Below are 12,403 nucleotides of genomic sequence, written 5' to 3' on the forward strand. Positions count from 1 at the left end.
GCAATGACTAATGCTGTAGTTGTGGTAAATGGGTGTTTGCAGCTAAATCCATATAAATCATCATTGAACAGATTTATTGAAGTGGAGGTTTCAGTAACCAGATTTTTCTTACTAGATGATTAAATTCTCCAGGGTTTAAAGTATTTCATGCTAGATATTTTCATTTAAAATGAAGGTAATGTTTCCTCTTGTGTTAAACAAAATTCACTATCATTTGAGGTGGGCTTTTTTTTAATGTTGTAGCTAATAGTGCTAAATTGATTTCTTCCAAAGGAATTATTGACTTAGTTTTTACATCAATAGCTAAATCTTTCAAATACTATGTACAGTGAAATTTTCCCTGACTTCTAATTGTTCTATTCCTGAAAACCAGGTTTTTCCATTTAGAAGTATTGTGTTAAGTATAAGGACTCAATCTTGTATGTTTTTGTTTTTTGTTTATTGTTCATTTTTTGAGACAGGGTCGCCCTGTAACTCACTAGGTAGATCAGGATTGCCTCACTCTCACAGAGATCCACCTGACTGCCTCCTGAGTGCTGGGACTAAGGGTATATACCACCACACCCATTTAGTAAGATTTTTTTTGTAGGGTTACTTATTTGCTTTATGGTTTAAAAAAAAAAAAATCATTTATTCAGTGTTAAAGCAAAGATTTCCCCCTACTGTGTTCTTTTTCCTTTTTTGAAATCGGGTCTCACCGTGTAGCCCCAGCTGACCTGGAACTGGCTATGTAGACCATCCCAGGCTGACCTCGATCCACCTGCCTCTGCTGCTGCCTCTTGAGTGCTGGGACAGGCATGTGCCACCATGCCCTACACTTCTTGTGTGCTTGATGCCATCTTAGAACTCTCCACCTACCTTAAAACCTATAAAGACTACCAAGTACTCTTATTTCTCATAAATTATCATGGCACAGAAGATCCTAAGGCTCTATACAGTCTACATTTGCCATTCTTTTTAACCATCCCAGCAAAATATTTCTAACACCACCTAGCAAGTTTGAGGCCGGCCTGAGTTACTTAAGACCCAGTATCCAAAATAAGAAAAAAAATTCTGTATGCTGTGTGCTTTGCAGAGAAAGCACAGTAGGGGGCAGGAGTGAAAGAAGGGAGACAGAAAACCAGAACATGGCAGTGTTAGATACTGGATTTGGTGATCAGATTGAGGGTATATATAAATATATGTTATAATATGTAGCATGTTACATATGAAAAAATACCTACCATGTGGGCCCTGGAGAAAAAACTCACATTGTCAGGCTTGATGGTGCTGCCGTTGTACTCTGAGCCATCTCACTAGCCCCATTACATTAATCTTTCATTATCTATTCTTTTTTCTAAGTTGAGTTCTCCAGTTGCACCTAAAATTCTATAGTCACAATAAGATGCCTGAGATTCTTATTAGCCACTGTTTGTTTGTTTGTTTGTTTGTTTGTTTGAGACAGGGTCTCCCTATAGCCCCAGCTGACCTGGAACTTACTATGTAGACCAGGCTGGCCTTGAACTCACAGAGATCCGCCTGCCTCTGCCTCCCGAGTGCTGGGATTAAAGGCGTGTGCCACCACACCTGACTTAGCCACTATCTTTAAAGGTAATTATGTTGAATTTTATAAATATAGTAAACTTGATTATTCAGACATTGATTTGTTTATTTTTGGTTGTCTCTTATGTTTTTTTCTTTTTTTCTTTTTTAATGATAGGATCTTAATACCTCCACCAAGCCTGGCTTTTTTACATGGGTGCTGGGTATCAAACTCAGTACCTTGTACTTGCAAAACAATCACTTAGCCAGCTGAGCTATCTCCCTAGTCTGTACCCAGATTCTTCGTGCGTTTTTTGTTGTTTTGATTTGTTTTGTTTTGTTTTGTTTTTGAGACAGGGTCTCCCTGTAGCCCCAGCTGGCCTGGAACTCATTATGTAGACCAGACTGGACTCAATCTCAGAGAGATCTGTCTCTGCCTCCCAAGTGCTGGGACTAAAGATGTACTGGCACATCAAGGCTCTTTATATATATCATTAAAAGTTTTAAAATTGTTTATTGACAGCTTCATCTTGCTTAGTTTAAGTAGCAAAACACTAATGCAATGTCAGTAAACATAAATGGACCCTTTTTAAAAAAATTTTACTTATTATTTTTATTTTATGTGTATGAGTGTATTGCCTGCAAGTATGTGTGCACACCATGTCCTGCACTGTCCATGGAGATCAAAAGAGGGTGTCAGATCCCCTAGCACTGGACTTAAGGACAGTTGTTAGCTGTCATGTGGGTGCTGGGAACCTAACCTGCATCCTCTGTAAGAGCAGCCAGTGAGCCATCTCTCCAAATTCACCCTTCTACTAATTAAAAAGTTCACATTTTAGATTTCTCTACAAAACTGAAGTATTATCAAAATGTGTGAGTAAGCAAATTAAGAAGATATGGAACTTCTTTTACTTTTTGTAGCATATCTTAGGTATTCTTAGAATTATGGTAATGTTAAATCTTGTGCCACATAAGTCAAAGAACACCATGTTCCCACCTATTTAACATTCCTTTAATTACAACCTCAAAAATAACTCACTAGGGACAAACTTAGACAAATAGTACTGCTTAAGATAAGATACCAGAATGGTTATTGTACTTCCAAATGTGTATAAATTCAAAACAAATGCAAATATAACAGATAACCAGTTTTTCTCAGGCACATTGCTTTATTCATTGATGAGGAAAAGCACAGAACATTGGAACTTTAATTAGCCACAGTGAGAGAGAATGCCAGTTAAAAACATCTCAAGCTGGCTGTGGATTTGCACACCTGTAATCCCAGCACTTAGAAGATGGAGGCAGGAGGATCAGGAGTTCAAGGTCATCCTCAGCTACATAGTAATTTGAGACCAGCCTAGCCTGTATGAGACCCTGCCTGATAAAAAGAAGAAAAAAAAAAATCTCATTTTACACCTACTATAAGATCTTTCCTTGTTATTTTTGAGACAGGGTCTCCCTGTAGCCCAAGCTGGCCTTGAACTCACAGAGATCCGCCTGCCTCTGCCTCCCAAGTGCTGGGACTACAAGCGTGCACCACTACAGGCGTGCGCCACCACACCTGGCTTTATTTATTTTAATTTTATATGTCTTGAGTGTTTTACCAGTATGTATTTAAGTGTACCACATGTATGCAATGCCTTTGGAAGCCAGAAGAGGGCGTCGGATCCTCTGGAACTGGTGTTGAGGATGGTTGTTAGCTACCTATGGATGCTGGGAACTGAATCTGGGTTCTCTGCAGGAGCAGCCAGGGCTCTTAACCACTAAGCAATCTCTACAGTCCTAGAAAGAAAGTTATTAAAAGTTAAATTATAATGTTAGGAATGCCCTGTAATGATTTTTTTTTAGGGGGGGCGGCGGTCTTTTTGAGACAGGATCTCCCTGTAGCTTCAGCTCTCCTAGAACTCACTGTAGACCAAGCTGGCCTTGAACTCACAGAGATCCGCCTGCCTCTGCCTGGGACTAAAGGCGTGTGCCACCACGCCTGGCATGATGCTTTTTTTTTTTTTTTTTTTTAATCGTAGTTTTTCTTGAAGTTTTAAAAACTGGAACTACAATTAGATTACTGTTTTGCCTGTCATTGCTCTGGGGCTTTTGATGTTGATTTTAATTACTACACAACAAAGATGCAATGATCCCTCTTTCTAACTACTTCTTAGGTAATTATTGAGAATATGGTAAAGGTGTCTCTTCACATTGGATGGCAGTTTCAGGAAAAAATATTTATCAAGGAGTATGTATTTTTAAAATAAGCAAAGTAGATTTATCATATTGTTTATTTGATCTTGAGGGTGAATTAATTGCAAGTACTGGTGTACATATCAGAAATAACTGTTGGGCAGAATATTGAAGAGCCATATTTTAAATAGTAGCTTGTATTTTTATGACTATAAACAAAGCATTAAAAATAAAACTTGTGATAAGCTTCATCCTTGCATCTCTATCCTAAAATGTAACTAACTGATAATAAAGTGCTATTCATCTGCAGGTGCATTGCTCCTACTTAGTTAAAAGATGGTTGAAAGGACAGGAATTAGTAGCATGTTGTATTAGCCTTTTGTAGTGTATTTTGTCCTAAGCATCTTAATTTCCCTGTTTTGAATACTAAGTAGCAAGGGTCTTGGTTTAGAACTAATACCCATCATGCATGTAAACGGTATGAAAGAGCTGCTTAGTAAGTTAACACAAAGTGTTCTTGTGTCAGTCCTTGTGGAAATAGATACAATACAAACATTACAGCTGAACTCACGGCAAACTCCATTAAGTAAAAACCTGGCCTCATTGTTCAGGAAAAAGTTTCAATAGAATGCAAGTTCATTTTGTTGAATGTAATGTCAGGCTTTTAGGGACTGTATTGAAGGATAAGGTTTTGTTAAGTTGAGACCAATTCATTAAGTTTTATTGCCTGGTGAGAAGCAGTAATACTTTATTGTAAGACTTCATCAAATATTCATGGTTAAAGAGAAGTAGTAAATGTATTCAATCAAGTGGTCTTTGGGTTTTGAAAAGGATTATGAAGTCCGCTCAGCTGATAGTTTTAACATTCATCGAGGTTGTTTAACAGGGGTAATTTTAATCTCTGAGTTTAATTTTGTTGTTGAGTCTTTTCTGCTTTATACTATCACAAATCCAGGTCTATAAAAATTGTGTCACATTGTGGAGATGAGTGGATAATATAACCATTCATATAATTTGTGTATTTCCTAAGTGGAGATATTTTTTAAATTATCTTACTTTGGCATATGAGGGAGTTATCTGTCTACTTGTTCATTGTGAGGTTGCTATTCATTTAGTCAGACTCTGTCTAGCCTTGCCTTACTTCACTACTGCTGGTGATCTTTTCATGTCATGGGTAATATAGTCTTTTGACACATGTAAAATAATAAGCGGCCTTTTGTTGTGGCTCATTCAAGTTGGTCACAAAGGGAGGTAGTCAGCATTTTCTGTATGATGTTCAAAATCTCAGTGACACTGCCATTACTCTTGTACTTGATACTAGGCTACCTGCATCCTCTTCGTTTATTTTTATGTTAGGCTCATCTCAAATTTGTATGACAGTACTTTGTATACATGAAACTCACCTTTTTCCATTTTACTGCATTTGTCAAGTTTTGCAATACTTGTTGGTTTTGTCCATATTAAAAAATTTATGTTTTTTATTTTTGTTTGTTGAGACAAGGTCTCATCACTATGTAACCCTGGATGACCTATAATTTGATATGTAGTCCAGTCTGACCTTAAACTCAAAGAGATCTGCCTGCCTCTGTGTCCCTGTTCCAGGGTTAAAGTGCTATCACTCCTGGACCAGTTTTGTCCATTTTAAAGAAATGAAACATTTTTAGCTAAAAATCAAATTAATTAATTAATTTTTGTGTTTTTTATCCATTTTTTAGGCAGATGATGTGGAAGGAAAAATCAGACAAATCATTCCACCTGGGTTTTGCACAAACACAAATGATTTTCTTTCTTTGCTGGAAAAGGAGGTTGATTTCAAGCCATTTGGGACCTTACTCCATACATACTCAGTTCTCAGTCCAACAGGAGGAGAAAACTTTACTTTTCAGATATACAAGGTAAAGATAAATCTAAATATTTCTTGGGTAAAGTTTTTCCATTTGCCTAGAACCTGCATGTGGTTTTATTATTTTCAGCAATTTATTCTCATTTCAGAAAACAGATTTTTTTATTGGTACTAAAAACATCTATTTTGACTCTTATGTTTGTGTACATATTTAATCTGAGACTTCTAAACATTTTTCCCACAGGATAGTTTTGTGTTCTGCAGACTTTCACTTACCTCTGTGATGAGTTTCACCTGACTCTTCATGGCTTTTTCCCTAGGCTGACATGACATGTAGAGGCTTTCGAGAATATCATGAAAGGCTTCAGACCTTTTTGATGTGGTTTATTGAAACTGCTAGCTTTATTGACATGGATGATGAAAGATGGCACTACTTTCTAGTGTAAGTACAGTTCTAAAGCAACAGTAGACCTTATTACCTCCACAAAGCCAGCATTTTAATTGTGGCAGCCCAATTATTGGGACAGTATAATGATATTTTTCCCAGGAAAGAAAAACTATTGTTTATGGGGCTTGAGTTTGCCTTCATTATGCTTTGGGAGACCTTGAGAATAGAGCTGAATTAAATGCTGTTGTCCGTTAGGGCCCTGAATGTAGGCTTAAACAGTAAAATGAGCTTTGCCTGTGTTTTCTTTTACTTGCCACCTATTCATCTTTATAATAGGCAAGTGCACTGAAGTGATGTAAAGAGGTCTGATTTATCCAAGTTGCTGCACACCAATTAAGTGAATTGTACATTCAGAACATAGCAGGTGTACCCATTGGGCCCTCACAGAGTAGCTTGCTGACACTAAAATTTCAGTCAGAGAATGGAAAAGAAAATGGACACTGCATGGGAGCGCGACTGTAATTGACCTGCTTGGCTTTCTGTTTTCTCTGCAGATTTGAGAAGTATAATAAGGATGGAGCTACGCTCTTTGCGACCGTAGGCTACATGACAGTCTATAATTACTATGTGTACCCAGACAAAACCCGGCCACGTGTAAGGTAATTGGCAGTATAACACGTGCCTTGTCTTTTATTTCAAAAGAAGGAACTGCTGAAGTTTCCAATACTTGTTATAATAGTGTTGATTTGTTTTTTTTTTTTTTTTTTTTTTTTTAAATCACCATTTGTTGGTTATGTACTGATTTATTGTTCCTCTTGAAACTGTGTGGCAGAGTAAACCAGCTTTGAGTACATTGATAAGTTTTGGATTTCTTGAAGTTTGATTTTTTAAAAAAAAACAAATGTTCATAATACTATAATAATTTGCAATTTTTAAACATATAGTGATGTTTTAATTTTAAAATTCTTTATGTAGTCAGATGCTGATATTGACTCCATTTCAAGGACAAGGCCATGGTGCTCAACTTCTTGAAACAGTTCATAGGTACTACATTGCATCTCCTTCAGTTCTTGATATTACAGGTATGTAAAATTTCATGGTACTGAAACTTTCTAAAATGTCTTTAATAATTTTATTTTTGTCAGAAATACCCTATTTTAAGTATCAGCATTCTTCTGGGGGTCTTTTGGAGACTGACTGAAGGTTGAGTTGTTACATTTTAGATCATAGACCTTTATGGAAATTGAACTGCATCTCTGACTGAAGTGAACAAATTAAAAGTGACTAAATATATTTAAGAAATTCTTGGTCAAGCATAAATGCATTGTAAGTATGTTATAACTTATTTGTTTGGTTTATTTGGTAAATATTTACATTATTTAGGGAATACCTATGCATTAATTTTCATGTAAAAGCAGAATTCTCTACACTATAGTGTTAGAGGGTGGTAACAATTCCTTAGTAGAAGACACTTTTTTTAATATATATATATTTTTTAATTTATTGTTTTTATTTTATGTGTATGAATGTATTGCCTGCATGTATATAAGTGTATCCATGTCATGCAAAGACTGCGGAGGCCAGAAAAGGGTGTTGGATCCCCTGGAACTGGAGTTAAGGACAGTTGTTAGTTGCCATGTGGGTACGGGGAATTGAACCCCTGGTCTTCTGGAAGGACAGCAAGTGTTCTTAACTGCTGAGCTCTCTCTCCAGTCCAAGACACATTTTCTAAAATATGTTTTATATTTCTAAAATGCATGCCATCCCAACAATAGAAGATAAGGTAAAATATAGTGTGTGTGCTTTGGAAACATCTTCTAGTGTAATGAAATAGTATCATGGAATGAATACTTGGTAGAGAGGAAAGAAAAGAGTATGTGCAGTATGATGGCTTATACTGGGATGGCTGAGACAGGAGAATTGCTGTGAGTTCCAGGCAGGCCTAGGCTATATGGTGAGATCCTCTTTTTTTTTTTTTTTTAATGTGTGTAAGTGTATTGCCTGCATGTATGTGAGTGCGCCCATGTTGTGCAATGCCTCGGAGGTCAGAAGAGGACTTCGTATTCCCCTGGAACTGGAGTTAAGGACGGTTCATAGCTGCCATGTGGGTGCTGGGAATCGAACCCGAGTCCTCTGCAAGAGCAATCAGTGCTCTTAACTGCTGAGCCATCTCTCCAGCCCCTAGAGATCCTATCTTTTTTTTTTAAAAAAAAAAAGAAGACTTTTGAATGCCAATATGAAACTCAAAATGTTTCAGATTTCTAGAGTATTAGATTTTTAAAAATTTATTTGTGCTGGGCGTGGTGGCACACGCCTGCAATCCCAGCACTCGGGAGGCAGAGACAGGTGGATCTCTGTGAGTTCAAGGCCAGCCTGGTCTATCTACATGGTAAGTTCCAGGACAGCTGGGGCTACAGGGAGACTGTGTCTCAAAAAAGACCAAAAAAAAAAATTATTTGTTTTTATGTGTATAGATATTTTGCCTACATGTATGTAAGTGCACCATGTGTGTGCAATGACAGTGAAGGTCAGAAGAGGGCATCACATCCCCTGTAATGAGTTACAGACAATTGTTAGCAGCTGTGTGGGTGCTGGGACCTGAACCTGAGTCTCTGTAAGAACTGCCAATGTTCTTAACCACTGAGCCATCTTTCTAGCCCCAGATTTTCAAATTAAGGATTCCAAGCTGGGAAAAGTATAAAAAATACTTCAAAACAAAACAATACCACCACCACAAATTCACAGCATTTCTAGTCCCACCCATTTCAGCTAAGGTTACCCTGTACCAGATATTTACATTAAAATCTGTTTTATAAAAGTTTGAATGTAAGGCTGGAAATGTAGTAGAACTCACCAGTAAAATTCTTGCCCTGGGAATTTCAAGCCTGAACACCTCAAAATAAATAAATAGTTTGAATACATTTTTTTGATTATTGAGATGTTTTGCTATGTAACTGAGACTAGCCAGCTTTGAACTTAAGAACTACCTGCTTAAGCCTCTCCAGTGCTGAGATTAGAGGTGTGCTATCACACCTATATTAAATAAAAATTTGTTCCTAAAATTAATAAGGAAGGTGCACTAAAATGGTGACTTGTTTGAAAATGGTTTTTTTTTTCCAGAATTTAATCAGTTTGTTTAAAGAAACAAAAATTACTGAATATGGAGCTGGCAAGCTTAATAAATAGGCAGCAGATTATTAGTTTCTTCCTTATTCATGTAGGATACTGGTTTTGCTTATCCAAGAAAAAAAGAGTTTCTGGAACAGTGAATTGGTAAAATAGACTAATAAACTAGAGGGGGATGGCATGTTGGGTTGTTCTCGTTTTTGGTTTTGCTGTACTAAAAATAAAATCCAGGGCCTTGTGCACGATAGACAAGCATTCTACCATTGAACTATACTTCCAGCCCAGCATGTTTTTTAAAGGGAGTTCCATGTTTATAGAGTTGAATTATCTTTTCTGTCCTACTCCTGTTATATGGGGTTGAAACAGTTACAGAAGAAAGAAATTCCTAAACTTAGTTTTTGTGAGAAGTTCTAAATGGACATCTTCACTACTTTAGTCACTTGTAAATTGAAGCAGTACAAACCACATCACTTCTTTTAGCTGAGCTAAGACTGTTGAGCTTCTATTCAGTTGTGGAGCTTGGACTTAGTGTTTCATGAAGGGACATTTTTGGTGAATTTAATCTGGAGTTCACATAAATAGTCTTTGTCTACTCTAGTGGGTAATGTGCCAGCAGGGGTTGTTTCTCTGAAGCCTCTTAACCACTTTTTCCTGTCTACTCCAGCCAATGAAGTCCTTGATACTTAGCACCAATTAGCAGATAAAGAATTTTATTTCTTAAATCTCAGTGAAGAGTCATTAATAATGGTAGCCTTTATTCATTGCTATTATTCATTAGAAACTGAAGTCTCAGAAAAGCTAAACACACTAAAAGGTGTCTGAATTTAACAACCATCAACCTTTATTTTTAGCATTAACATTTCTTAGCATTACAAAATACTAAAAATGCTTCCTTAGCTGTTCTCAATATATTTCTTGTAGATTTCCGTACCCCATCCTAAAAAACCCAAATAAAACCATAGTGAATTTTGAACTCTTGTCATTTTAGTTGTCTCTTTCTCCATTATTTTGTATGTTTTTGAGTTTATGGCTCTTGGGCAGGTTCTGGTTTCCCTTTGAAATTCAGGCTGTTGGCATTGAGTTAGACTTTTGCTTCCTTAACATATAGGTAGTCTTAGTAATAATTTAAACATTGGTAGTTAGCTTAGGTTCTGTCTTCCATTGGATATGTATTTCAGATGTAATTGCCATCCATTTTCTTTTTTAACTCAATTTTAGGGTGAAATGGGCAAACACTTCCTTATTACGTATAGTGGATTTGAGGATGTCAGCCTCTGGATGTGTAACATTTGAATACTTCTCAGTATATGATCATATAGATAGAGTCAATAGTTTGTTTCTTTGGGCTGTAGAAATTGGTGCTGGCTAGAATATATATCAGTATTAATTAAATAGTAAGTATGTTAATCGCTAATTATATTTGTCCTTTAAATGTCCCTTATTGTTTTGTCCCTTATATAGATTGTAGAGTATTTTATGTGAATTTTTTTTATACTTAGATGATTTGTGTTGTCTCATTTTCCTTTAAAGGATCCTTTTTTTTTATTTTTTTAAATGTAGTTCATTAATACAGGGTGGCTTTTAAAGATAATAGAACAAGGGGCTGGAGAGATGGCTCAGTGGTTAAGAGCACTGGCTGCTCTTACAGAGGACCTGGGTTTGGTTCCTAGCACCCACATGACAGCTAAACCATCCATAACTCTAGTTCCAGGGGATCTGATGCCCTCTTCTGACCTCCAAAGGCATCACACAACATGGGTGCACTTACTCATACACATAAAATAAAAAAAATAAAAATAAAAATTTTTTAAAACGATAGAACACCTAATGTCATTAGAGGATGTATCTATTACTATAGATTTATATTCAAGCAAATTTCATCTTCAAATATATTGCTTATCTTTTGTGTCTTTGTGTGAGTGTGGCACATGCGTGCTGGGTACATGCACCTTTGCATACTCATTCAGTTCAGAGACCAGAAGAAAATATCAGGTGTCCTACTCTACCCTTTCCTGCCATATTCCCTTGAGACAGGGTCACCTACTGAAACTGAAGCTAGGCTGGCAGTCAGCAAGCCCCAGCTATCATGCTGTCTCTGCCTCCTACAGCACTGGAATTACAGGTACACGTGGCCAACACCTGGCATTTTACGTGGATGTGTGTTCTGAACTCTGGTTCTCAGGCTTGTGAAGCAAGTTCTTTCCCATTGAGTCAGAGTCTCAGGGTGACCCTGAACTTGTTTTGTAGCCCAAGATAACCTTAAATTCCTGATACGCCTGCCTCCAACTCCTCAATGGTGGGATTAAAAGTATGTACTACCATGCTGAGATTTTATGCAGTTCTGGGGATTGAATGCAGGGCTTAGTCTATGGTAAGTAAGCACTTTACCAATAGAGCTACATCTCCAACCCTATATATTGTTTCTATGTATAATTAAAAACAGAAGGATTGAAGGACATCATAAATTATTGGGTATCATCATCTTAAGAACATTTTCAGGCTGATACTTAGAGTTAACTGACAAGCTTAAAGGTTGATTGGGGGCTGGAGAGATGGCTCAAGCTGCTAAGAGCACATGCTGCTCTTGCAGAGGATCTGAATTCATTTCCCAGCATGTTGGGTAACTCACAAAAGCCTATAACTCCAGTTCCAGGGAGATCTGACCTCCTTTGGCCTCTCTGCAGGCACCTGCACTGAACATACCCCCACACAGACACACACATACACATAATTTTAAAAATAATTATATGGGGGCTGGAGAGATGGTTCAGCAGTTAAGAGCACTGACTGCTCTTGCAGAGGACCTGGGTTCCATTCCCAGCACCCACATGGCGGCTACGAACTGTCCTTAACTCCAGTTCCAGGGGAATCCGAAGCCCTCTTCTGACCTCCTTGGCATTGCATGACATGGGTTCATTCACATACATGCAGGCAATACACTTGTACATATAAAAATAACAAAATATTTTTAAAAATAAATCTATGAATATATTTTTTAAAGGTTGGGTAGGGCTGGAGAAATGGTTCAGCAGTTAAAATCACTGCTCTTGCACGAGGACCCAGGTTCAGTTCTGAGCATCAACACAGTGGGTAACAGTTCCAGATCCAGCGGCTCTGACACTAATTAAATACAAATAAAAAGGTTGAGTAGTGCCAGGTGTGTTGACACCTTTAATTCCAGCACTCAGAAAACAGAGGTAGGCTGATCTCTGAGATTGAGGCTACTAGCCTGCTCTACATAGACAGTTCCAGGCCAGCTGGGGCTATAGGAAGACCCTGTCTCAAAAACAAAAAGGTTGAATGGTGTTATGGATGCTTATATTAAACTACAAACAAAATTTTACCAG

General features: G+C 37.3%; 1 protein-coding gene across 1 annotated transcript in view; it reads left to right on the top strand.

Moving 5' to 3' along the window:
- Hat1 (histone acetyltransferase 1) overlaps positions 1-12,403 on the top strand; it is a 53,840-nt gene that overhangs the window by 25,791 nt on the left and 15,646 nt on the right. The window contains exons 5-8 of the mRNA XM_008855260.2: positions 5,415-5,594; positions 5,863-5,984; positions 6,485-6,589; positions 6,906-7,012. Coding sequence (XP_008853482.1) covers positions 5,415-5,594; positions 5,863-5,984; positions 6,485-6,589; positions 6,906-7,012 — 514 coding nt within the window. The remainder of the gene's footprint in view (positions 1-5,414; positions 5,595-5,862; positions 5,985-6,484; positions 6,590-6,905; positions 7,013-12,403) is intronic.

The sequence above is a fragment of the Nannospalax galili genome, unplaced genomic scaffold (assembly GCF_000622305.1).
Source record: "Nannospalax galili isolate Female #2095 unplaced genomic scaffold, S.galili_v1.0 scaffold346, whole genome shotgun sequence".
NCBI classification, from domain to species: domain Eukaryota; kingdom Metazoa; phylum Chordata; class Mammalia; order Rodentia; family Spalacidae; genus Nannospalax; species Nannospalax galili.